This window comes from Ptychodera flava, chromosome 21 (genome assembly GCF_041260155.1).
Source record: "Ptychodera flava strain L36383 chromosome 21, AS_Pfla_20210202, whole genome shotgun sequence".
NCBI classification, from domain to species: domain Eukaryota; kingdom Metazoa; phylum Hemichordata; class Enteropneusta; family Ptychoderidae; genus Ptychodera; species Ptychodera flava.
The window spans coordinates 29,299,936-29,325,093 of record NC_091948.1 but is presented as its reverse complement, the minus strand read 5'-3'; the positions used below and the strand labels follow the sequence as shown (position 1 = coordinate 29,325,093).

At 39.6% G+C, this 25,158-nt stretch overlaps 1 protein-coding gene across 1 annotated transcript in view; it reads left to right on the top strand.

The window, feature by feature from the left end:
* LOC139121956 (neuronal acetylcholine receptor subunit alpha-3-like) overlaps positions 1–23,333 on the top strand; it is a 30,777-nt gene extending 7,444 nt beyond the window's left edge. Inside the window, exons 2-6 of the mRNA XM_070687295.1 lie at positions 6,043–6,182; positions 18,532–18,576; positions 18,826–18,935; positions 19,267–20,257; positions 20,750–23,333. Of these exons, the coding sequence (XP_070543396.1) occupies positions 6,043–6,182; positions 18,532–18,576; positions 18,826–18,935; positions 19,267–20,257; positions 20,750–20,890 (1,427 nt within the window). The 3' untranslated portion in view covers positions 20,891–23,333. The remainder of the gene's footprint in view (positions 1–6,042; positions 6,183–18,531; positions 18,577–18,825; positions 18,936–19,266; positions 20,258–20,749) is intronic.
* The last annotated feature ends 1,825 nt before the right edge of the window (positions 23,334–25,158 follow it).

The following is a 25,158-nucleotide window of genomic DNA, read 5'->3' as shown; positions in this document are numbered from 1 at the left end:
GCAAGATATTTGAAATCACGCCTTATGTCAACTCTGACACTTAACAGCATTATACAGCAAGTGCCAATAAGTGAGTCACTTAACCTTTACGCAACTTTGTTTTAATCGTCATAGTCAATCGATTTTTTCTTCCTGGGGGGGCAGGCAAATGACAGTATCAATGGATTCGAAAGAAATCGTCTGAATCGAATCCCAAATGTCATTTCGCTGTATACTTACATCACCGCGCTTGTTCTGAATCCTGGTTCCTATAAACGTTTTGTTATTCAATGTCCACGGTTTACGACGGTTCCATCATTCAGTTGTTGTTTTTTGTCATGTTTGTCGAAATCTTGTCCGAGATCGTAGTTCTTACACGAGATCTAGTCTCGTGATATTTTAATCTACACGCTGCAGGCGGGAACCACTCATCTCGCAGTATTCTCCGAAAGAGAAAATTTTCATGCAAGAAAAATGACCCGTTGATTTAAAATGATTCACCACGGACCATAATGCACCTGTCTCCAATTCTAAAATTTATGAACTTAATGAAAGTCATCGGAGACCACTTATTAAAGTGTACTCAGTACATTAAAGTAGCACCCGCTATTTCACAGTTCGTGATACTTGAGGAGGTTTTATTAGGATTTTGAAACACGATCTCTTTCTGTTGAAATCTGAGAAAGTATCCCCGGATGGTAGGCATTCTTGTGACCCTTGTTATTTTGTGCGTACTTGCATTTCTCTATCCATCGCTGAAGTCCATCATGCAGAGAAGTGAGTGCAAATATTTGTCATGAAAGTGTCGGTGATTTCGATGTTAAACAGAAATCGCAAGAATCTTACATTTGACTTACTCTCATGAATAAGTCATCTTCATTTTCAGAGTTGGCTGATCACACTGATCGAAAATATAATATTCCGCACAAATGGGGATGCAAAAGCTTGATGAACATGTGTCAGTGTGAAGACCCACTTCGAACGTATTTTAAAAACGGCCCCATTTTAGCGAGATCTGCTTGGTTGATTTCTACGGGCTTGTTGTATGTCATCGAAGACACCTTTTCGTGACATGTTCGGATTCCACGTACTTAACCGATGCAAGAGACCAAATACCAAATTTAGGGAAGGGGAGCCCAGTCTATAGTATTTTCTCGAGGTCTCTCACACAAAGGGGAATGTCCCTGTCTGCTTGAAAAGTTTTTTTGGATTTTTTCTGATGGGGGGGGGGGGGCATAATAAAATATGCAAATTTAAGTTATACAAATTACTAAAGGTTTTTCCAGTATATTAGCAGTTGAGGTTGTATAGAGTGTGGGTCAAATATCAAATTAAAGGCGGTCTCCAGTTTCTTGCTCTTATCTGCCCCGTAAATATCTAACATATTAGGAACCAACACAAACCATTGACACTTAATCTAAGTTCAAGCACAGTTTTGTAATCTGGAAGCAAAGTCCAGTTGATAGTCTTCCAGCTTTGAAACTAGTTTGACATTTTTTACTTCGGCTACTGGGTTAAATCAACTACGTGATGTTACATTGCTGGCAGCAATCAACTATCCATACTGTGTGTATATCAATATCTCAAGATCTCGTTGTAGAAGGGGACATGGCGTGGACATGACATTTGTATTTACTGGGAGGGGGTGTTTAAATAGGGGGATTTGTGCAATTACGTACTCTGGACAAAACATGCCGATGGCGGTGTCGATATACTCCTGTCTTCTATAATAAGATGCGAAATACTAAGTAGTCTGATACATTACCCATCCAGCTGGTGACAAAAAGCATTCTCTTTATCGACTTGGAAGCTTTTTTGTTAAGAGATGTGACTTTTTCAGAGTGTGCCAAAAGGACCAGATGAAAAAATAACAATTATCAGCGAATTATTTCTAATATGACCAGAGAGGGAAGCCAGGAAGCTAATATTTTCTGAGTTGCAAAGATATAATAATTGTCAGAGTAGGACTCGAGGAACCCGAGCTCTAGATCTATTAAGAGACATCTTAATTTCATACAGACGCCAGTCTAGAGTACAATCCTAGATAATGTATTTGAATCTTTATTGCATTGGATGAATCTCTCTTAATAGTAAAGAGAATTAATTTTGTGACACATCAAAAAATTGTAATTTTTAATGTCATAAGTAGCCCTTATACAAGAAATGAAATACTGATTCTTGCGGTGTTGCGTCATAATCACGTGAAATTATTATCCTATCATCGCTGTCAGAGCTATTTGGTCAAAGTTACTTGAGGTAGCAAAGAAAATTGAAGGAGTGGTCTTATATTCAGATAATCATCTTTGTAAACAGCGAACATGCAACGATTCTGAAATATTTACTACGGCAAATGTGTAAGCTTACGTAATATTCAAAGACCTTTACTACATATCTATCGCCATATTTCGCCGTAACAGTTAAATCGCAGTTTCCCCAGAAAGTACTGTTAATGTGCCCACAATGTATTGTATAGTTACATTTACAATCTATCGACAGTTTTGCTGCAGAAGTATGCTTAAATGTGGTTAGGAGACTTACGCCGAGTCAAACATCATCAATATCTAAAGAAGCGCCATAGCGTCTTTTAACAAGTCAGTGCTCAGAAAATGTTTGATACATGGACATCCCTGCATGGCATCTTTTCTTAATAAAGCATCCAATTTTAAGGTTATATTGTCACCCTGCAAATTTCTCACATTTTCAGTTTATGCCTTTGAGTGAGAGAATACCTTATTACCAATGAGATACGTCGGCTGGCCTGGCAAAGACCAGTGAACTGAGAACAAAGTCAACATGACATTGCTTGCATCGAATTAAGCCATCTACAAAGTTGAACGTATCTTCCAAAGTAAATTCACGTGCAGTGCACATGTTTCTGTACCGAGCATTAAGTTCCGCCTGCAAGTGGAAGTTTCTGAATTTGTTTTGACTTTCTGTTTGCAACGAAATGTGGCTGTTTAACAAAACGACAACGCTATTCAAATATTTATGCAGAAACAGTTTTGATGTATTACTATGTCTCTGACAAATGTGCATCATCCGTCGATGAAAACACTTCCGGGAATGTCTTGGATAATGAAATGATTCGTATTTTATGATGTCTTGCTTCCTGTAGAATTGTAAATTTAGAGAAAATGATCGTGAATTGGTTAGAATGCAAATGATGTACATTATTAACAGGGGTGACAGTTACATCATCATCATTACTCACTGTCACATTTCATATTCTGTATCACGCCCGTTTCTAAAAATTTATACCTTTGTTTTTACCTTATTTTAAAACTTGCTGTGTCCATATCAAATCGTACTTGTACGGCTTTGTAAAGTAAATTTATGTGTTTTGAATAATTGATATGAGGATTTTTAACAATTCTCACCATGACAATGCGCATCTTCTTGTAGGTTGGTAAACGTTCGGAAAACGTCGTAGAGTTTGGTAAACGTGACTCCCCATACCAAATGACATTCAGAGAAAAGTCACGTGATGTGTTTCTGAGTCACCGAATGGTCAAGTTAATGCATTAACGGTGACTTCTTGAAGTACGCGTCAAACACTGTAAATTAGCGACATGTCTTTTAAGCGATCACGGCACGACCAACTCCACAGCGAAACCTTGACTTAGCGAATTAGACCATTGACTCTGAGAGTTTATATTTGTACAAAGGATCCCCTACAGTCGTCTTCACAACGTAAAGCTAAGTCGTGCTTGCCTGAAAATAGAGTGGTGTGGCTCTGTTACTCTGATTTCTAAAAGCTCAAATAAACCACTGTGACAGTCCCTGGCTATGTAGGGACTACGGTTCTATCTGAACAACATCGCAAGTTGTTTAAACTTCACTCCACAATGCTTCAATAGAAAGTGCAGTTGAATCTCCTCTTTTCGCAATGACAGAAGTTCACTAACACATTCCTGGTCAGGTTGGTTGAATTCATGCGTTTATGGTTCTCCCGTTGTTCTTCCTCTGTGTGTATGTTCTTTAATCGTCGAAGAATTTTCACGGTCCTTGTTCTTTGAGCATTCATCCTAGAGATATTTTGATTCAGCGTAGACACTTATTTGGCTATTTTCATTTGCAAAGCAAAAAAGCTCTGACAAGGTGTTTAGTCACGAAGCGTTGATTTAGAGATACATCTGTTGTTGTAGTTTTGCCAACGTTGCAACTGTGCATGGACACTTTCGTTGTGCAAATGGCAAGTTATTTCTAAGTTCAGAACAGCACATGCTTTGTCGCAAAAAGAGTGTTTGACCGGTAAAAGCGTTTGAGGGTCATAGATTACGGTATTGTCATGCTCAAAATTCTCTCCCGTTCCAACACCCCGCAGACACTGCAAACTTCCGAAGTTACATATTTGGAGTGGAATTCATCTGGCGTTGTCATAAATCGTGACTTCAAAAGAAAGCAGCTGTTCCAACAAATCGACGATTGACAACTCAGTATGGAAATCCACAAAGCTATTCAGCATCTCATTCCAGCATGTGTGCATTATCCTCTATTCAAATAGACTTTCTATATGCCTATCAAAATATTATAGTATCGATTTTGAAAATTCGCTCGGGAATCTTACGTCATCCGAGACTCGCAATAGTGCTTGAGCTCTTCATTGTCGAGTCCAACACAAATTTCAATGTCATACATGTTCTCGTACTTTCTAACATACTAAAGCTGTTTCCTTTTACATTAAATAATGAAGTAACACTCATGTTAAAATTTTTGTCGTTGTTTCTGCAAGTCATGTGTAGTTCTTCTGCAGAGAACATTCCATGCGTTTAAAGTACGAGATCGTATTCATTGACCACTTCAGCTATTTTCCATTACGTCAAACCCCTTCTACGATTTCAAATTACCTCAGGTAAGGCTTGTCGTATTGCCACGAAAAAGGGAAAATACCAGAAAGTAATTTTCAGCTCAGTTAGGTTCCGCTTAGCGAAATGAGTCACAGTATGGTGGCCTATTCAATTCATACTCTTGTACTCGGTTGATCTAACTGACCTCATTTGCCTGGGGACAACTGGAACAATCAAATGTTGTGGCTGATGTATTTTCCAGTTGCTTGAGCATTTTCACTGTTATCAGAATCTCACTTTGTCAAAGCAGCTAAAAACTCTACAAATCCATGTAATCTTCATCTTATTTGTTGGCTTTTCTTTGCCGACTAATTCAACTAATCCGTGCCTCTTGTCTGCACGTCAAGTGCAGTGTTACAGTAACCTCGTTCCAGGCGTTATGCTAATTTCATGGCGTGACAATATCAGTGCGCCGTCGATGAAATTGACGAAGGGAAAGAAGAAGAACAGTCCAACTTGAGCCTTGTACCGTATCTTTAGCAGTCGTAGATAAAATATCCGCCAGAAATAGGGAGATTTCACCCTATAGACAGCGATACCGAGATTTCGACGGTACACTTTGGCCCTCTACCGATGGCCACGTAGCCTCATATCGCGATAAAATCAGACTTCACCTCTCATTTCATGAGAAGGTTCACTTAACTTGAATCACCTTTTCAGAATATCGTGAAAACTCAACTATTTATGAAAATCTTGTTGTATATAAATCAAAACGACATATTTAAATGATCTTTGTATAGTTTCTTATTTTTTTTATTAATATTTATTTCCAAACATCTTTGGTCGACTGCAAGATTACATATGTTGTGATATCAGTTACCAATTGAGGGTAAAAGAATGACATGACAGTTTTCGGGGGGAAAAAATCACATAAATCATTGTCGATTCGAATGAATCAAACAGATAAAGCTAAATACATTGAAGCCATCAAGTCTCAATGTCTGCAATAACACTACCACCAGTGATGTTGTTCTGCCATCGGAACACTGAAACAATTACAAGCATAACGAGACCACGACGCATCGATCGCCCGCTGTTTTTGTCTTCTCATGTCATAAGTCCCTGTCAATCAATATTTAATTCACCGTATCATCATCTTACCGAGTTTTTGACCGAGTTCATCTACCCGCCGCTACACAGACCCCCCGTGTGACCCGTGTTATGCCGACAATGAAACCAACACGTAACAATCTTCTGCATGTCTATCTCTTTCCAGTCTCTGCGGGAGCCGAGCCCGAAGAAAGGCTATTTGGCGAACTATTCAAGAACTACAATCGGCTGATTCGACCAGTCAGAAATGTGACTGATCTCCTCACAGTGGAATTATCTCTCACAATGTCCCAACTAATAGACGTGGTATGTATTAAACTAATCACCGTGTAAAGTTGGTTTTCACTTCTAAGGCAATGTCCACAATGCATTGCGAAATCTTGTCATGCTAATATAACAAGTCTGCACCAGTGATTTTGTACCAGGGGAAAAATTCAATGGGGCATGACCATGAATGTCTCGTCTGTATTGGTAGGAATTTGAACATTATATGATGTACACAACCACCAAATAACATTGTAAACTTCTTCACAAGTTTCGTCAATTCTGTATGCAAGATTTCATATGAAGTAAAAATAGTTACCAGTTGCTTAAAATGTGAAAGGCATGACAGGAAATAGCACATATCGCCGTCAACTTGATTTTGACAGGATCTCGAAAGTGAGTCTTTTTATATTTCAGTGCAAGCCTATGTTTGTTGCGGTGTGCAACAAAACAATTGTTGCAAGATGACGCACATGCATCACGATCAAGTATGTGATATGCGTAGATTTTTTATTATTCAATGAGTACGGGGCCTCTTACCCATTTTCACACACACTAAATCGGTCGGTGACGTGAAGTCGTGATTTATATGCATGTCTGGATTAGGGCCCAAAGATGTCACTGAGCTTATCCTAGCAAGAATTCATTAAATGAATAAAAAGTCAAAAATGTTGGAGAACGGAGAGCAAAGCTATGAATAGTTGGTGTAAGCACGGTGTGCTTAGTGGTGGATTTCTAGAACGTCAAAGCAACACAGAGTCCCACGCGTGTGGTAGTGGCCAGTGTGTTACCTCAGAACCCTTTAGAGTCTTAGTGGTTTTATTCGCCCATGATACAATGCAGAGGACAATAGCACGCTAATTTCGGTTACCCCCCTGAAGACTGGCGTTTATTGGTTTGGTTTGGTACTCCGAACAAGTCAACAAAACAAAGCAATACATGACAAGATGAGACAGCAATTTGACATCTTGGAACGACATCCATTCTGCCTGTTGTGTTCCTCAATTACATAAATTACCGCCGCCAGCGTGTCGACATTTACAAATTACGTCATTTATTCTGTAGATAAAGTGCATCGGGCGAAAGTACTAAAACAGTCTCGAGGGCATGGCCAAGTGTGCACGGACAACTTAAATTGCGAGTTGAGTTTAATCGCTGTATAGCTCAGATGTTTGTGGCGAAGCAATAAAGTTTTCTTTTGAATTCTGTCAGTTTGATTTTGGGGTGAAAATGAAGGGACCGTGGATAATTAAAACATGCGCACGGTAAACGAAACTGAGTGCGTTTGGCCTCAACCCCCCTCCCCTAAACGAAAGTTTGGAAGTGCGAAAATTCAACCAAGCCTCATTCTGTATCTGCATCCAACAATCGGTAATTACGTCGCTATGAAATCACGCATACTCTACCGGCCGTCTCCCCCCCCCCCCCCCCCCCATACCCCCTCTAAAATCAATCTCTGTTCAGCGCCAATCTCTGTTCAGCGCCAACTGAAGAATGATGCAACCAATAGAATAAAATGAAACTATGTATCCAAAATGATTGTTACGTTATTTTACTCTTGCACTCATCATCACAAGTATGTCAGAAGACATCGTCCGCTCGCACGGCTCGTTAGCCAGACAGGAGTCTTCCACTAACTACGCCGTGCGGGATACCCCCACTATTTAGTTTGATGGAATTAGAAAATCAGGCGGACCAATCAGAGCACGCGTTACACTCAAAGATAAAACCACGCCTACCTTCCAAACGCCGACCACCGCACTGTTTGTGCACAGCTTTTCTCTCGATTTACTTACTGGTTTACTAGACTTGGTTCAAGTGCGTGATTGTGAACATGTAAGTTGGGTGAACGTCTGGAATGCAATGATCTGTGTTCTGTTTTCATGTGAAATGTGTGAGTAGGATTATGTGAACGCGTTGAGTGGGGTGAACGCGATACAGGGAAGTTTTACCTGCCACAAATTAACTCACTTCTGCTATAGCTGCACAGACTAAATAAAAACGCGTTCGATCGCTACCAAATTTTACAAGAGGAACTTTTACAAATCATTTTCTTTTTTGAAAATTCACCGACTTGAACCAAGTCTCTGGTTTACCTTCGTCCTGTGACACCCTAATGGCTCAAACGGAGATTTAGGAGTGGGAAGGCAATCTTGCCTGAGTTTAATACAGGATTTGATTGTCATGCATGGAAATCTTACTGCGTGGTGGGGATAAAGTTACGGGCGATTTTCTCGTCATTCAGAGAGGTGGCGAAAAGTTCCGTTTCAGTGATCGTGGGTTACGAAATGTATGGCAACGCTTTGTATCGTGTGAAGCGTATTAGATATCTCTTAAAGGAAAAAAAATCGACGAATATGGCGATAGTGCAGAAGATGACTTTGAAAAAACTGACGCTTGTAGTCTATGAAATTCACCGATGAGTATATTGCTTACTGTGATGAATAAGTGATTTTTTCTGAACAACACCCAAACAAAATCCGGTTCTTTGATTTCAAGTTCTTGCATATTTCACAAAGTCCTAGTCCATGTTTTCGAGCCATGCTTCTAGTTTTTTCTCCCGCGGCGTGTCGATGTTCTGTTCGGGTAAATCCTGTTCATCGTCTCACAATTTTTACAATTTTCCCAAAATATGAACAACAGAATAGTTGCCGGTCGCGCCAGTTGACAGGACCACAATGTCTGAACAACGTCTGAGTATTAAATGGGTTTATCGTGAATTTTTGAGGTCAAAATTGGAGGAGTGGTTTAACAGATTTGCTTCGGTGGGCAGAACATTTCTATTTCGCGCCACGATCTTTTGAGTGTGGCGGGTTGATGTTTTCACCTTACAAGTTGAGCGACAGCTGGGAATATCTTGCAGTAAGACGCGCTGGCGGCTGGGCCTTTGTTTTGACGTTTTGAACACATCAGTTATTTCAGCAGTAGATTTCAGTAGCATGAAATGTAAACAGTGACTACGAATACTTGTAAATGTAACACCAAAAAAAAAGTGGGAAAAGACCTATACTACAACATACGTAGTAACCTATTATCTGATTGGCTATTTACTGGTCACATACAGTCGTGTGGTGGCGCTTTAAAAAACACGATCTAGGGGGTCTATCAGCCAAGGTCTGATTTCGGGAAGCATCCAGCTGCCCGTAGCGGAGACCTTGGCAAGCGAAGATGGTCAGAAGAATGCCGGTGTAGCGCCGGTGCCGTACTGGCCTGGTACACGCCAAACAATGTAGCGCGATATTTTGCTATACAGAAAAACGTGTAGCGAGATGTTGCGATAGGAAAACTTGTAGTGCGATTTTTGCGCACGGTAATCGAAATACAGTCAAACCCCCCCCCCCTAAACACGGAGGTTGCGTTTACTGTGCGCGTGTTTTAATCATGATTATCCACAGCCCCTTAATCCACAGGTGTTGATGTTCCCAGGAAATCTAAAATCAAATAATTATTTTCCTGCAGTATCGTCAAATACGACTCTTCTTATCAAATAAACCATGAATCTAAAGTGAGCACACGTGTCCATGACTTCTGTGCATGACATTGAAGTTGTTAGGCTGACCCTGCATTTGACCGTGTCCACTGTTTAATTGTAAGTCGTAATGATTGACCCAATCAATGCAGAGAAATGTGATCAAATTTAGTTTGAATTATCATTCAAAACGAATGTTTAACCAGTCTTTGGTGTTTAGGAAAGATACAGTATCAGTAACGTGTTCTCAGCTTTGTGTTGTCTATGAAGCCTGTTTCAGAGAGTGTTATTTCGCATATATATTGGATATCAGTATCCTGATTTTGCAATACTAAAGCATGTACATGTACTGTAAACCCTTGAACAAGTATATGGTACACGAATACCTCACAGACAAATTCCTCAATGCCAGTTTATGTGTTTTATGGTACGTTTTCCGCACCGAGTAATACTTCCCAATAGTGATTGAAACTGATAGACAGCTTATGCCACGTCCGGGGCAGAACCTGTCAACATTTTTCAAACAAGACATCTTCATGTCTTCGGGGCCTGTGTATCTATCTTAGATTTTCCTACAAATTTTCGTACATTTTTAGTCAAAGCTTCGTCTTGATTGGCGTTGCTGTTTATTGTAAAGCATGTGTCCATGCCCTGTCGGCCGTGCTATGATGTTGATTGCAATTATTATAGCACTTAAAATATGTGTCCATGAAGTCGAAACTTGATTGGTCGCCGCGATCACAGAAGAGATATTAAAGTTTTCTTTTATCTCGTCTATTTTGGACAGCTTACGTCCTATTTTGGAACGCTTCTTTGACTGGAAGTTAATCGATCTATTATTCTCGAGAAAGTAACCTTTGTTCTTCATCGCTCGCGGATATTTTGATCGATCATAACATCGTTTCTGATCGTAAAGCAATGAGGAGGTCGTTGAAAGTTACATCCTAGTTCAAGAGTAGACAGCATGCAGTCACTCAACGGTGTACAGGGTACCTCTGCACGCTTCACAACACAACAGATAATAATTCATCGTACAAAGCAAGAGCTAAAAACAATGGGACGAAATAATTACATTTACAACAACACTTTATTCAGTGTCTGGACTACAATGTCGGCAGAAATGGATTAGCCATCCATGCACAGAGCAAATCGGACATATCAAACCAATCACGCCTTTGCTCCGTGCAATGGAGACACTGTTGACCCCCACCAAGTATTTTCCTCTGACGTGGTTTTATATGTATACTTTGTAAGATCTAGACCCTTGGTACGGCCGGGGCACCATTCATTACAAAATTCTTCTTCTATTTGAGAGGTGAGGAACGGATTGTATGCGCAACTTTCATACCATCATACTGGTATTCAATCAGCGCATTGACTGTTAAGTAAATATATATACCGCATGCTTTACACGGTCTATTTACGTGACAACAGTTGACAAGTACACACTGAACTGAACGTTGGCTCCATTCCAATACTGTCCATTGCGATGGAAAGTTGATGACTGAACGTGGGGGGTGTTTAGTTAATCCATCCTCACGTGAACTTCTATGACGCAACAATGCTCTTATTTTTCTTATGACAGACAATTCGGACTGGGCTTCACGCCTAGTGAATAATTCAGTGAACTAAATGCCAGATGTAATTTTATTGAAAGCGTAACTTGTTTAGGTCAATTCTTGTCCCAGAGCAATCTTTCAACTGTTACCACCTGTGCGATGGTTGTCATGGGAACCACACTCCATGGGGTGGCGGGCTAAAAGAGCAATTACGGAGAATTCCGAATGGGAAAGATGGTATCACAGTGACTCAAATCTCCCCAAGCTTAACACCTTAGCACCATCATTGCTCTGAGTCTCACTCATTCTCAGATTTTCACTCTGCATACGTTAAAAACCCATTAAAATGGTTGCCCGGTAAATTACCAGGCAAAAACATAGTACGTTGAATGCCTTCAGCAAATACCTGGAACATAGTGTCGGTGTCTAAGAAGAAAATTGCTATGCGTTCATCCGTTCTCAAGCTCTGCATTGATATGATGAGGCAAAGTGTCAGATTCCAGATTCCACTGAATACGGTCGTACGATTTATTAATTACGTTGCATGTATGTTGATGAATATAAGCAGAAGTCTGGACTTTAAATTCAGCTTCAACTACTCAATAAATCATGTTTCAGAGCATCTCTGCAATACTACTGTGACTCATGGTCTGAGTTATTTTCTCCGTACATAACGACGACGCCGAGTCGCTATTAACAATTTGAAAACAACAGAACAACTGTATACGAATCACCATAGAGTTTGGTAAATGGTAAACCAGTCGTTGCACATAGCACATCGGGTTTTCGATATAGTCTGTATACTTTTACTACACTAACATCCAAGCATTGATATTTCGCTTGTCATACCACGTGTACCACTACCATTCAAGGGATTTAGGGTTTTTCATACTTATTTGTATCAAACACGTAATAGTTCAAGGGGGTTTATCACGAGAATACGAATTCACAGTGAGCTTTGATACTGAAAATAAAGCGAAAGTATGGAGGGCCTGCACTTTATTAACTCACGAATTCCCCGCAGTCATTGTTTCACAAATGGTTCCTTCTTACATGTCGGCTGACTTCAAGTAATGATACAGTAACTTTGGAAAGTGCACACCTTCTATCGGTACACGCATCTGTTGACATCTTGATCTGTAATGTTTCTCCTTATATCTGCAAACTCATTGCCGTCTATTCGTGATTTCATTTCATACGGTCAGTCCACCCTGTTAGGCTATCGGATATCCAATGCAACGAGCAGCCATATGTCGATGATGACCTTAAACAATCGCCGTACACACTCTGTAGAAATAACTTTCTAGGACCTGCAAGACAGTTCGCGGTAAAAACAAGCATTTAATGTCTGTTTTAATCAACGTCGTTCGGTGTTCACTATTTCACATGTGTGTACGGCTTTGTGTCTTCCTTCCGTAGGAATCAGACACGAACATTAGTCGCATAACACGACTGAGTTCAAAAGACAGTGTTACGCTTTACTGTCCACGAATATCCTTGAGTTGATGAACAGCTATACATTTTATTTTTTGAGGTACAGTGATTCGTTGATTTGGGGAGAGATTCACTTCAGTTTTTGGGTTGTGTTTTCAGCACCAAATACTCGAGTCCAGCCAAAGGCAAACGTTTCTAAAAACAGTCTCTCTGTTGTCATACTAATAGGTTTAGTAGGTTGCCCTGAATTTCACTGAAGTTACTTTGAAGCACGAACATTAATTTTTACCGTTATTCTTTTACGAAAGTATTATTAGCAACTTAGAGGGACTAAGTCGGCCATTTTTCATGAATTTTGTTTGATACGAAATACTCCTTGTATTGTTTGACATGTTGAAAGATAATGAACAAATGGGTGACAATGCATATATTCGACCCCGGTTGTAGACACGATACATGAAACCATAGCGAAAATGAATTAATGGTCATGACCACTAATTCATTTTTGCGATGGTTTCATTTAATTTGAGTAAAACCGGGGTCGAATATATACATGGTCACCCATTTATTCAGACCCTTCAACATGTCAAACAAAAAGTAGTATCTCGTGTCAAACAAAATTCATGAAAAATGGCGGACTTTTTCCCTTTAAAAGTGGCGATAATACGTCAGCTGTGGAACATATACTTCCTATATGCTGGCCCGCAGAGGAAAATTGTTCCGTACATTTTTTGTATATTATAATTGTGTTTTCATGTTTTACCCGGTAGTTTTTAAAAAAACGCCTAAAATATGATGCCACTGGTATAGAATCAAGGATGATCGAATGCTCGTAGAGAAGTATGATTCCATGTGCACTCGTAGTGACATCTTGTAGATTTCAAGCAGCAAGGACGTTCGCGTTCGTTGGCATGTAATAGCGCACGAATCTTTATATTACACTGGGGGGGGGGGGGGGGCTTCAATATTGCCGATGGCCATGGAAGTCGATAGAAAAATGTATGTCATGTCTGTCATCATTGTCGGTGAACTTGGCCGCATCTGGCACGACACTCGCTACCCACAGGCAATGTTTTCAATTACATTGAGAAGGTATTCTTGGTGAACAGATCGCGAAAATAGATGATACATTAACATTGACAATGATATTAAGGGTCATGACATGGGCATAGGATTCCAACAGCTGGATTTCAAGTTTTGACATCGTGAAAGAATGCAGTGCTTTTGACGATGCAATAAATTGATGCGTGACGTTTGTTCTGCATTTTGCTTCTGTGTAATTTCCTCTGACACGTGACCAGAATACGTGTATGTTGATCACATATATCGGACATACATGCACGCGTGTAGACACACACACACACAAATCCAATCATACATACATACACGTACTTGCACATTGCAGTGTACATGTTTTCAAGACCAATTATTCCACAGGGTTTTTAATCGTTCATAGCCAAACGGTGATTTACAATTTGTTTGAATTCAAAGCGTAAATATTTTACACGAGGTTCGACCACGGATCATATCTGTCAGAATGACTTACAATCACACATGTTCATTTCTCAGATTCATAAACGAAGGAAAGCAATCATTGTTTTAATGATCCAAGCAATTGTTTTATGCTCATTAAATTAACCGATACATTTTATTTATCTTAATGGAGATCGGTCACCACAGAGACTGAATTGAAAGACGAATTCGTTGTGTCTCGGTCGTGATACCGTCTACATTGGCTTCATTTTGTCACGTGGCTATATTCCGGAAACGAACAAAGCTGACGGCTCTGTCTGTGCTATTCAACAAAATTATGTATTTTTCCACGGTTTTCAGTTACTTATTTCCAATGTAGTCCATGAAAATAAGCCATTAACCTCTTTTGAAAATGGGAATTCGAAGTAATGCTCGTCTTATACATATTTCGGGATTTTTAATTCTCACAAATGAGTTGCAATTGGTTCAATGTGAGCTAGAAGTAGCATATTTATGACAAAACGGTTACTTGAGAAGCTATGTGGCAATGAGGCAAGGTTTCAACAGCAGCCATTACTTTGCTATGAGTGAATACAATTTCTTGTTACGATATAAGAATGTCAAACGAAAGAGATGATAAATTATGATAAATCTCCTCGGTAACCAAAAATAAGAATTAATTTTCGACAATTAAAAGAAGTTGAATGATGCAAGATTTTTGTGGAGTGTTGATATCGCTGATAAAGACTGCATGCAATACCTTGGAACTGATCAGTTAATTTATCACCAGTCAAAAAATCATGTAAACCTTCCAGTTCTTTACTAGCCTTTGCCCTGAATTTATTCAACACATCTGCCTGACACAAGAAGAGTCGATATGATATTTGTGAAAAAGAGCAGATTTTTTTCAGCTCCATCGATAATAAATCTTGCAGGAAGGTTGTGTAAACCGGTTGCTCTCTTCTCGTCGAACTGATAATAACATCTAATTACAAGTTCAAGTACTCATCATTAGAAGTAAGGGTAATATTCATCAGAAAGACGTAATAATAAATCGTCTTTTTTGAAAAAAACGGGCTTACTAGAGGCAGGCTTTCATTTTGCGAGATTAGCTTTCTTATTGATTTATTCAAAATGAGATCAATAAGATTAAAAGATTTAATTATAATGGCGAGTTAAAGCTTCAGGGACCATTTGAATAAACTAATAGCTTATTTTCGCTTTTTAATGTGTACAGCCGGTGGTTAATCAATATTTTGACATAATTTTTCATTTGAATTTTGATGTCTGAGAGCTTCATGAAGTATAGTAAGCTTGCTGAAACATTACCTAGAGTGGTTTCCTTAATCACCAAAGTTGTTGATCTACAATTTGAAGCCATTGCTTTGTTCCTGTACGCATCCCCTCTCTGCTTCCATACACATCATTTACCGAGATAGAGTAACATACATACTGCAATTGTATGTTCATAGCTCTGGGCCATACAACTCGTAATTAAATGACCCCCTTCCCGAAAAATATTTTACCGCCATTTAGACCAATTCTATTAGTGAGTATATACCGAAGGGTAAATCCTACTTGCTGATCAACTGCATAGGGTACAGCAATCATTTAGTGCGTGCATGGGATTCCCAGTGTGCTACCCTCATAAAACCAAAGTTTTATAATAGATCACGTGATGTATTCATTCCGAATTTAACTGGCATGTCACAGCACTGACTCTTAGAGATTATAAAAGCTTTCAGGGTCCTTAGGCAATGGAGTCTGTCCTCTCATAGCTCTCCATGTGTTTTCAGAGTTCACCTATAATACCGTCCTTAATGTTGTTCATTTCACTACATATTTTTTCTCTGTTATATCTTCATTGATTGCGTGTCTTCATGAAAAGAGAAACTTTAATCTACGGAAGAGCATGGAAGTACAACAATTACGAAGGCATATGAAATTTTATGCCGCTAATGATTTCTTCTGAGACATCATGACCTTACTACTTTTGGGTCAACTGTACTTTTGTTGTGCTAATGAACAGAGAGAGTGTAAATTGCCCGGTGAGGGATTTTGCGACAATTTCATAACAGGAATATGACATAATGGCTTGGTACCGAACTGACCGTCGTTTGAGGGTGAGTTCGAAACCCACTAAGTCAAGAGTACTGTCAGAGAATGGTGAATTTAGGACTCGAAAAGGGGGGATGGGCAATTTACTCCTCCACGCCTCATTTAGTAATGGGAAGTGGGGGCCTCGTCATCACCGGGCTTTCGCCTGCGGAACGATGACTTCAATAAATAAAAATAAAACATAAAACACTTTACTCAGGGTTTTCGTATTCACAGATGCCCGAGAGCTACGGTAATTTTTGAGGTTTCATCGCGAGATAATTTACAAACTATTGCATGACACTCGAAATGGAAATGGAGCGATTTTAACGCAATTTCCATATCGATTTTGATGTCTGTCTGGGCTTTATGCGACGACATGTGGATGCGTCAGATAATTGCTTCAGATGTGTAAATAAATCTCGCGTCAAAAATGCACATTTTAATTATGTCAATTTCCATTGAAATTCTTCACGGCTTTGTCCTCCCACCAACTGTCGCCATTTGTCTTGTCTTTTCAAGGACACAAATTCCGGAGTCAGGCAAGGAATTTGCGTTCCAGGGAGCTCATTCCGTCGCTGTATTCACTGAACTCCTGGGTAATATCATATCATATTAACGCAGCATCAAGATTGCGGAGCTAGTCACCTGAAGTAATGTTTGACGTAGTTTACAGAGCTGTCCAATATTTGAGACGGTTACTCTGTAAAGAAACCAGATACTGTCTCAGCTCTCTTTTGGTTATAGCCAGCGCCAACTACGTTTGAAACAATATGACATTCTTACAGTCACCCTCACAGTGCAAGCCGTAGGCTGTGGTGGCGCCCTTTTGAGTTAAAAAAAGCTCGTTTCGTCATATCCATACCTTATAGTTTGTTTGTTTGTTTGTTTGTTTGTTTGTTTGTTTGTTTGTTTGTGTATGTGTGTGATACTTTTTTTTGTAAAAGTTAGGGCAAAAAATACCATGTGTCTGCTCCGCTGGCCACTATGTTGCTGATAGTGTGATCTAGACATCTACTGCCACGTCCGATCATTTTGCGAAAAAGTCATTTTGCAGACTTCTGAGTCTCAGATGGCCACAAATTGTAGGTTAATGCAGGATTAATGGCCATGGTCAGTCTCTGAAGATATCCGACATTCGCAATCGCTCTCTCTGGTGTCGCCATTTAGTGCCCCTGGGTCAGTGGTACGCGTGCTTTAATGCCCTTGAGGACAGTATTCATTGACCGAGGTGAAGACCTCGATACCAGGGGTCAACTTTGCCCAAGTTACAATCGTCCATGTGCTCTGCTTGTTGGAGTGTAAGATGAATACGAACTTATTATTCAGTTCAGTGGAGTAGATAATTGACAGTGCCAAGACAAATAACCGTAGGAACACCATGGTGGAAAGGGACACATTTTTATTTGATTTTTTTAAACACCGCATACACCGTACGCAGCGATGAACAGAGTACCTGATAACAAAGCAAATACTGGTTTCTAGTTCATGTGAACTTTAATGTTTTTATGAGCGCTCATTATTGATTATTAATCATTTAAAACATTCTCAAAGGTAACTCAATTACAGAGGACACCGTAGATACTCTTGGTCACCCTCTCATAAGCTGCAATTTTACAACACTCAAACTCTGCGCAGGTTCCGACGCTTTAAAGGGACAAAGTCGGCCATTTTTCATGAATTTTATTTGATACGAGATACTACTTATATTGTTTGACATGTTGAATGATACTGAATGAATGGGTGTCCATGCATATATTCGACCCCGGGTTTAGACATATGAAACCTATCACGAAAATGACTGAAATGAATTACTGGTCATGACCGCACCATTAATTCATTTTCGCCATGGTTTCATTTCAAAACCGGGGTCGAATATGTGCACGGTCACCCATTTATTCAGTTTTTTTCAACGTGTCAAACAATACATCTGGCATCAAACAAAATTCATGAAAAATGGCCGACTTTGTCGCTTTACCTCTGGCTGCGAAATTTCTGTAAAACTATCAATCGCAATCCGCAATCAAGTATTTTTATGGGCGATAGCGCGAGCGTGTGTGATGGATTTTGTTTTATGAACGCGATTGCATTTATTGTATCCCGGATGTGAGCAGCAGTCATGTAAAGAATGCGTCATCATACAGGGTTACAAACTCATTTCTTTACATGGTTGGCGTTCAGGTTCTGTGTTCGTGTCTTCTGTCGGACTGTTCTGGGCCATTCTCTCCATTTTTTAAACCAAACAGGAAGAATTTTACTTGATTACGTTAAACCATAGACCCTCGAGGGTCTATGGTTAAACTAACGAACCGAACGTTCATGCATGTGTTTATCGTTCATTTTTCTTTCGTTATTTCAGAATGAAAAAGACCAGATTATGACGGCTAATGTATGGTTGAAGCAGGTTAGTTGCATAATCGTCTCGTTCTGTGTGCTATATCATATCTCAAACAAAGGATCGCGGGACTGTTGAAGCCGCTTTTAACTATACCAAATGAATTGGCAAAAAAAGTCCCCATATATCACACTTTTCGTTTGTTATCTCGTTTGACATTGTATGGTTGGCGTGATTTTTCTAAATTTCGATCGGTAGTACCGTCATTTAACTTATTTTGAAACAATACGTGATCGATTTGTTTCCCTTGTCTTCCAGCAATGGTATGACTACAGACTGAGTTGGGATCCAATTAAGTATGAAAACCTAAGTATATTGAGAGTGCCGTCGCAAATGTTATGGTTACCAGATATTGTGCTTTTCAACAAGTAAGTATAGATTCAGTTAAAGACAGTCAAGTAAGTCCAGAGATTCGAGTCTACTGGTTGCATGGTAACTGTTGTCATCCTAAATCGGGATGTCCTTTATGACTCCAAGGTTATGCCTTGTTCAAAGACACAGGCGCTTGGCAGAATTGAATTATTCTTTCTTGCCTTGAAAATCATTACTTCTCAAAAAACCGGTTAAATGGGAAAGCTCGTCACATGACTTTGTTCATCGCCATTGTGAAAGAGAGAGTGACTGACAGGACGTCTACTGTTCCTTATGAAAGGGTCTGAGGGCGCTTTACTCAGAAATGACTTGTTCTTTTTCCTTCAGTGCTGACGGTAACTACGAGGTGACGTTAATGACGAAAGCTTTGCTGTACCCAAACGGACTAGTTTACTGGTTGCCGCCTGCGATTTACAAAAGCTCCTGCAATATAGACGTGCAGTATTTTCCCTTTGATGAACAGAAGTGCATTATGAAGTACGGTTCATGGACATACGATGGATATCTTGTCGACGTTGTCCTCAGTGAAAGTCAGGTTGCTTTGGAAGATTACTGGGAGAGCGGTGAATGGGACATAATAGATACGCCCGGAGAGAAAAACACTGTGAAGTATTCATGTTGTGACACCATAAACGTCGATGTGACGTTCACAATTCACATCAGGCGAAAACCCTTGTTTTACACGGTCAATCTCATCATACCCTGTGTGTTAATTTCCTTCCTGACCGTTTTGGTTTTTTACCTGCCGTCCGACTGCGGTGAGAAGATTACACTGTGTATCTCCGTCTTGCTGGCCCTCACTGTGTTCTTGCTCCTGGTGTCGGACATCATTCCCCCGACCTCGCTGGTCATCCCGTTGATCGGACGCTATCTCTTGTTTACTATGGTACTGGTGACCGTTTCAATCGTGATCACCGTCATAGTATTGAATATTCACCACCGTGCTCCCAGCACCCACACCATGCCCAAGTGGGTGAGGAGAGTGTTCTTGGAGACGCTTCCACCTCTCTTGATGATGAAGCGCCACCAAGCGTCGAAGGATTACTACGATGACTTTCCGCAGCCGGAGTTGGCCAACGGGGGAATCGAACTCACCAATCTTCTCCGTCAGCGTTCGGGTGCACACTGTGATGGAGGAAGTTACTGCGAAGTGCGACAAAAGCTTTACTCCATTACCGATGAACTGGGTAAAAGTGATCAAACGTGGCCCAACTCAAAACACAAACAACACAAGCCAATCGACCCGAAAATCAAAGATGCGGTCAAAGGTGTGTCGTACATAGCACAACATCTGAAAAACGAAGATGATTTCCAAACTGTAAGTGAATCCCATCATCCACCCCGTTTCTGTAATTTCTGCATTTTCTTGAAAGATGAAACTTGCTCATGTGCATTACAGTAATACAAAAAAAATTTTAATGCTGAGAGAGAGAAGAGAGAGAGAGAGAGAGAGAGAGAGAGAGAGAGAGAGAGAGAGAGAGAGAGAGAGAGAGAGAGAGAGAGACTGCTTGTATCTGTTTCAGTTCTAAAACACGACTCCAAGCGGCCACTCGGTCAATGAGTAAGACGCGCGATGAAATCCAGTTGATTTAATTTGTTTGTCTGATTCAAATTTACCTGTAGAACCATGATATTGTCTGTGCATTAAATGTCCATATTGTTTCTCAGGCATTATTGATACTCACCCAAATTTCCACTGGCCCTTGTTGAGCCAACACTGTTAAGTTTACAAATGTTGTCGTCAGTTGTTATCTCACTGTCATATATTCCTCTGTCGTTTATAAATTTGTCTTGTTTTCCCTTCCTTTAGATAAGAGAAGATTGGAAATACGTCGCCATGGTTATTGATCGCATCTTCCTCTGGATTTTTTTGATCGTTGTCATCAGTGGAACCGGTGGAATCTTGCTGTCAGCACCCACCATTTACAAGGACAGAAAGGTGTTAGCTTAGTTCTGCTTTTGGCAAACTACTGATTCATTTTTATCAACATCAATCATGAAGATGCAATGACCTCTTCAAGGTGCCGAGGATGCAAAAGCCATGGCAACCGGCATGGTGGTTTTAAGACAATCGTCAGACTTGACTCATAGCTCGTTTGTTTGAATTCGGGATTTGCGATGGAAGACACCAGGATCTACGAAAAACAAGAAGTGTTAGCATTCGAAAATCTTTAACGATTTTTATTACTATGACGTCATATCTGCAGGAATTTTAGATAATTATTTGGTAATCCAGGCACGCCCGGGCCGAGGAATATATCCGATTAAGCAAAATAAATGTCGGGAATTTCTTGAATTACGATTGACAGGGTACGGACCCCGGACCCCACCAATAACAGAACGTAAGACAAGCTATTTACATATTTTCTTCCTCATACCATGCAGTGCCTCCTAGTAATATAAACATTAAAACTCCATCACTTTGTCAACCGCGAGATCATTTTGATCAAAGACTTGGAGGTAATCATCGATGAAAAGTAAAACTGCCGAATTCAATAGTGACAAGGAGTACACACCCTCGCACCTCATTTTTTCTGGAAACTGGAGACTGGTGATGACAGTACGAACTGACGTCAATACCAAGGTCACAGAATGAACACTGAACTCAATGCCCGGTCACTGACTGATGAATAAACCAGAACGACAACGCTGAAATGTATTCTAACAAGGTTTAATATATCTTAAGCTTAAGTTTACAGGGCAAGTTCTACATTTTCTGGGACGTGTCATCATAAATTTTTTTGTGAATTTTATACAAATAAGGGCTGGTGATGTTTGCAAACCAGCAAATTGTATTAATATACCATTAAACAGAATTGTTGAAATGGGCTAATTTCGTCCGAAACCGAGGAAAGCTTTGACAATGGTGTTATTCGGTCAAAGGTGAGCTTATGATACGAGTTTTGTCGTCGATTCAAAACTTCACATAACAACAAAATCTTTGAATACCGTTAGGTTAATCTTTATTCTCTTCAAGTTGATGTTTACATTTTTACTGGTGGCGGTGAACTTCAGTATAAAGAACGATGGGAAAATTAACGAACCATACAGTAAACTTTGACCTTTACTGGCGTGTTCGGGATGACAACTCTTCTATAAAGCAATGATGTATGACCCTTTCATTGACTCTACCGAGTGGTTTATTTGAACAGTTGGCAATTTCACTTAGCAATTTATCAAATCAAAGAGTTATACAAGTTCATAAGTAGGACTGATGCGTATTTTACATGCAGTTTGTATAGTAAACGGGTCTATTTTAGTCCCCGATTAAACAAATCCCCGGATGAATCGATGCATGAAATGCACTTATTCATCGGAGCGCTGGGATAGAAATATCTAAGTCTTCAATGGCTTCAAAGTTGTAACCATACAATATTCAGCGATCAGAATTATTTCAACATATAGTTGAATTTACTAATATGTGCTCCCACCGGGATATGAATAATATTTAAGAGTGAATGATGCTTTTATAAGGTCAAAAATAATTCATCGAATGAATCAATCAATCAAGAAATAGAGTGCCGATACGATATGCAGTGTCACTATTGTGGCTTTGTATATGTCAAGCGGGTCTTTATTTCGAGTCTACCAGGGGGTCCTCTCCAATATCTATGGTTTGTTCACGCATGTCTTCGTCTCATGATGTGCGCCCCCACATGAGACTTTTCAAAGTACCATCACCTTTGCAGAAAAAGACGAAGAATCATACTCTCTTTCAGATATTAAAGGTAAACATATATTTTGCTCTCTGGGTGTACTGGCTGTTCTTGTTAACAGTTAAGGTTATCTGCTGCAGAATGATATTCGAAACTACATTTAGATGAAGTCTATAATTGTGATTTTTCCCTTTTTTACCACGACATCACCTATTCAATCTTGAACTACAAACTCATTTTAACCAGTGAGAAAGCCAAGTTTTGTCATAAGCAAACAGAGAATGCATATGGAAATCAAGAATACTACAACAATATAGGTAACTTTATAGGTATATACATATAGATAGTATATATGTTTTTGTCGATAACAATATCCTTTGTTCAGATATGTAAACTTTTAAGTAAGTTGCCTTCATGTCTGTAATCATCGATATGACCAAGTGATTTATACAGCTGCTTGCTTCAAAGAAATCTAGGTTATTGGCTCTTGGGCAATACTTGCCTTAATTATGAATTGTGAAGACTAGTTGATAATTGAAATTCAGGGTATTTTTACTTGTGTTTCCGCACTGAAAGATGGAAAAACTGAAATGACACAGCCGATAGAGCGTGTATTCGTTTAATAATTGGAGAAACACACAAGTCAGTATTTTGAAAAATGTGCCTTATTTTTGACAGGTTTGGATAACAACTTCATTTGAATACATTTACGATCTTTAATAAAATGTTTTTAATTCATATTTTTCCCCGAATGCTTTTTCATAATTCGTTGTCTTTTCTGCCAAACGCTAATTTTAAGTCTTTCAGCGTTCAATTGGAGTGCGTGATGTTGATTTCCATAGCTGCACATGCGCTCATGAAAGATTTCAGAGGGAATTTCCACAGCTACAGGGGATGATTAAATTTATAATTAATCAGAACTCATCTGTCTCGCATCTGCAGCCCTAGGGCCGTTCATTATTGAAAGCGGATTTTACTCCTCGTTACCGGCAGGGGCATATCCGCAGGCCACCAAGATGTCCTGTTTGTTTGTCTCTCATCCTTTCGCTGTCTGTCTGTCTGTCTCTATCCATACCTTCTTGTCTCTCCTTCTATCTCTCGTATTCCGAAGCATCATCACCAGTACGTCACGGTCATTCCGACACAAAAGAACATTTTTTTAAAAAAACTGGAACATCATTGCATACGCATCATTGTTTCTTTACCACGGGGAGTATAAGCACCGGTACCCTGCCTCTGATGACAAGACAAGTACAATTTGATTGAAACTGAAGGGTACTGTGTCGGATGCTATCAATCACGTTGATCTTACCGAAGCATATTTGTGATCTAAGTCAGAATTAATGTTTTTCTTTGGAGACGTGTTTACCCACTCTATTCAGACAGATCACACATGAACAGTTTAAATGTTAAGTTTGCGAAATAATAATTCGTACGAGAAATGCAAAATGTGTAAACCGTTTAGCTTGAAATTGCCATAAAGATCCCTTTCTACGCACTTTTCAAAAGTGGACACCAAAGGAGGACGACCGGCCCTTTGAACGCAGACAAGATGAAGCAAGTACATCTCTTCATGATGGTTACATGTATGTATTCGAATACAGATATAAAATGCACTGAATCAGATTTGGTTTCCATGGCGCAATACTTGGAACAAAACATCGATTGACAAACACTGTACTTTGACATCTTATCACTGAAATTGCCTTATATGAATTACTGCATACAAAACAGCTCAGAATTGCTTATCCCAATCCTGATCGATGCCATCGGCAAACGATCGTTATCTAATTGCCTCAAACATAGCATGCCAGTTTAATCAGATTGTCAAAAGATGATTGCAGCTCTTGTTGCTTTAAATATGTCTCACAAGTTTACTATCAGTAGTTCAGGATCACATTCTGTCCTTCCTCATCAAACTGAAGCAGTTGGGGATAACAATGATCGTAAACCGCTGACGCCAGATCGTACGTTTTCACAGGCAACAACGTCTATTGTCAAAAAAGCGGATATCTTTGTCAGTTCGAACCTACTTTGAAGGGTATTTTTGAGAATAGTTGACATAGACACTATAAATTGAATGTTAAAAATACGTACATGTTACCAGACTCTTGGATATGGGTTACAAAAATTGTTAGTCACGTTTGTGGCATCTCGATCGAATATTGTACAGTTTTTATACATCTCGTACGAACAATCGATCGTTGTATTTATGACTGTTCTCGTTACATCGACTGAGCCATTTCAGGGGTTGACCTCTGACCTTTACTGAACGAACTTAAGGTGGAATCCTAGAGGTCAATAACTCCCGCTGTTCGCTTGAGCATGCTTCGATGAACAACGCAATTCAACGTCATCTTTAGTTGATGTCGAGTGTAGTGCCTTTTCAACTACTTTCTTCTCAAGCATCTTGATGGGAGTTATTCAGAATTTCAGAATTTTAACCAGTATTTCTGATGATGATAAGTAACAAAATAGATGAATTGCCTTTGAGTAGGGATATCCTGGTTTGCTTTTCCCTTTAACTGATTACTTCTTCAATAGAAACTCGAGTAATATCATA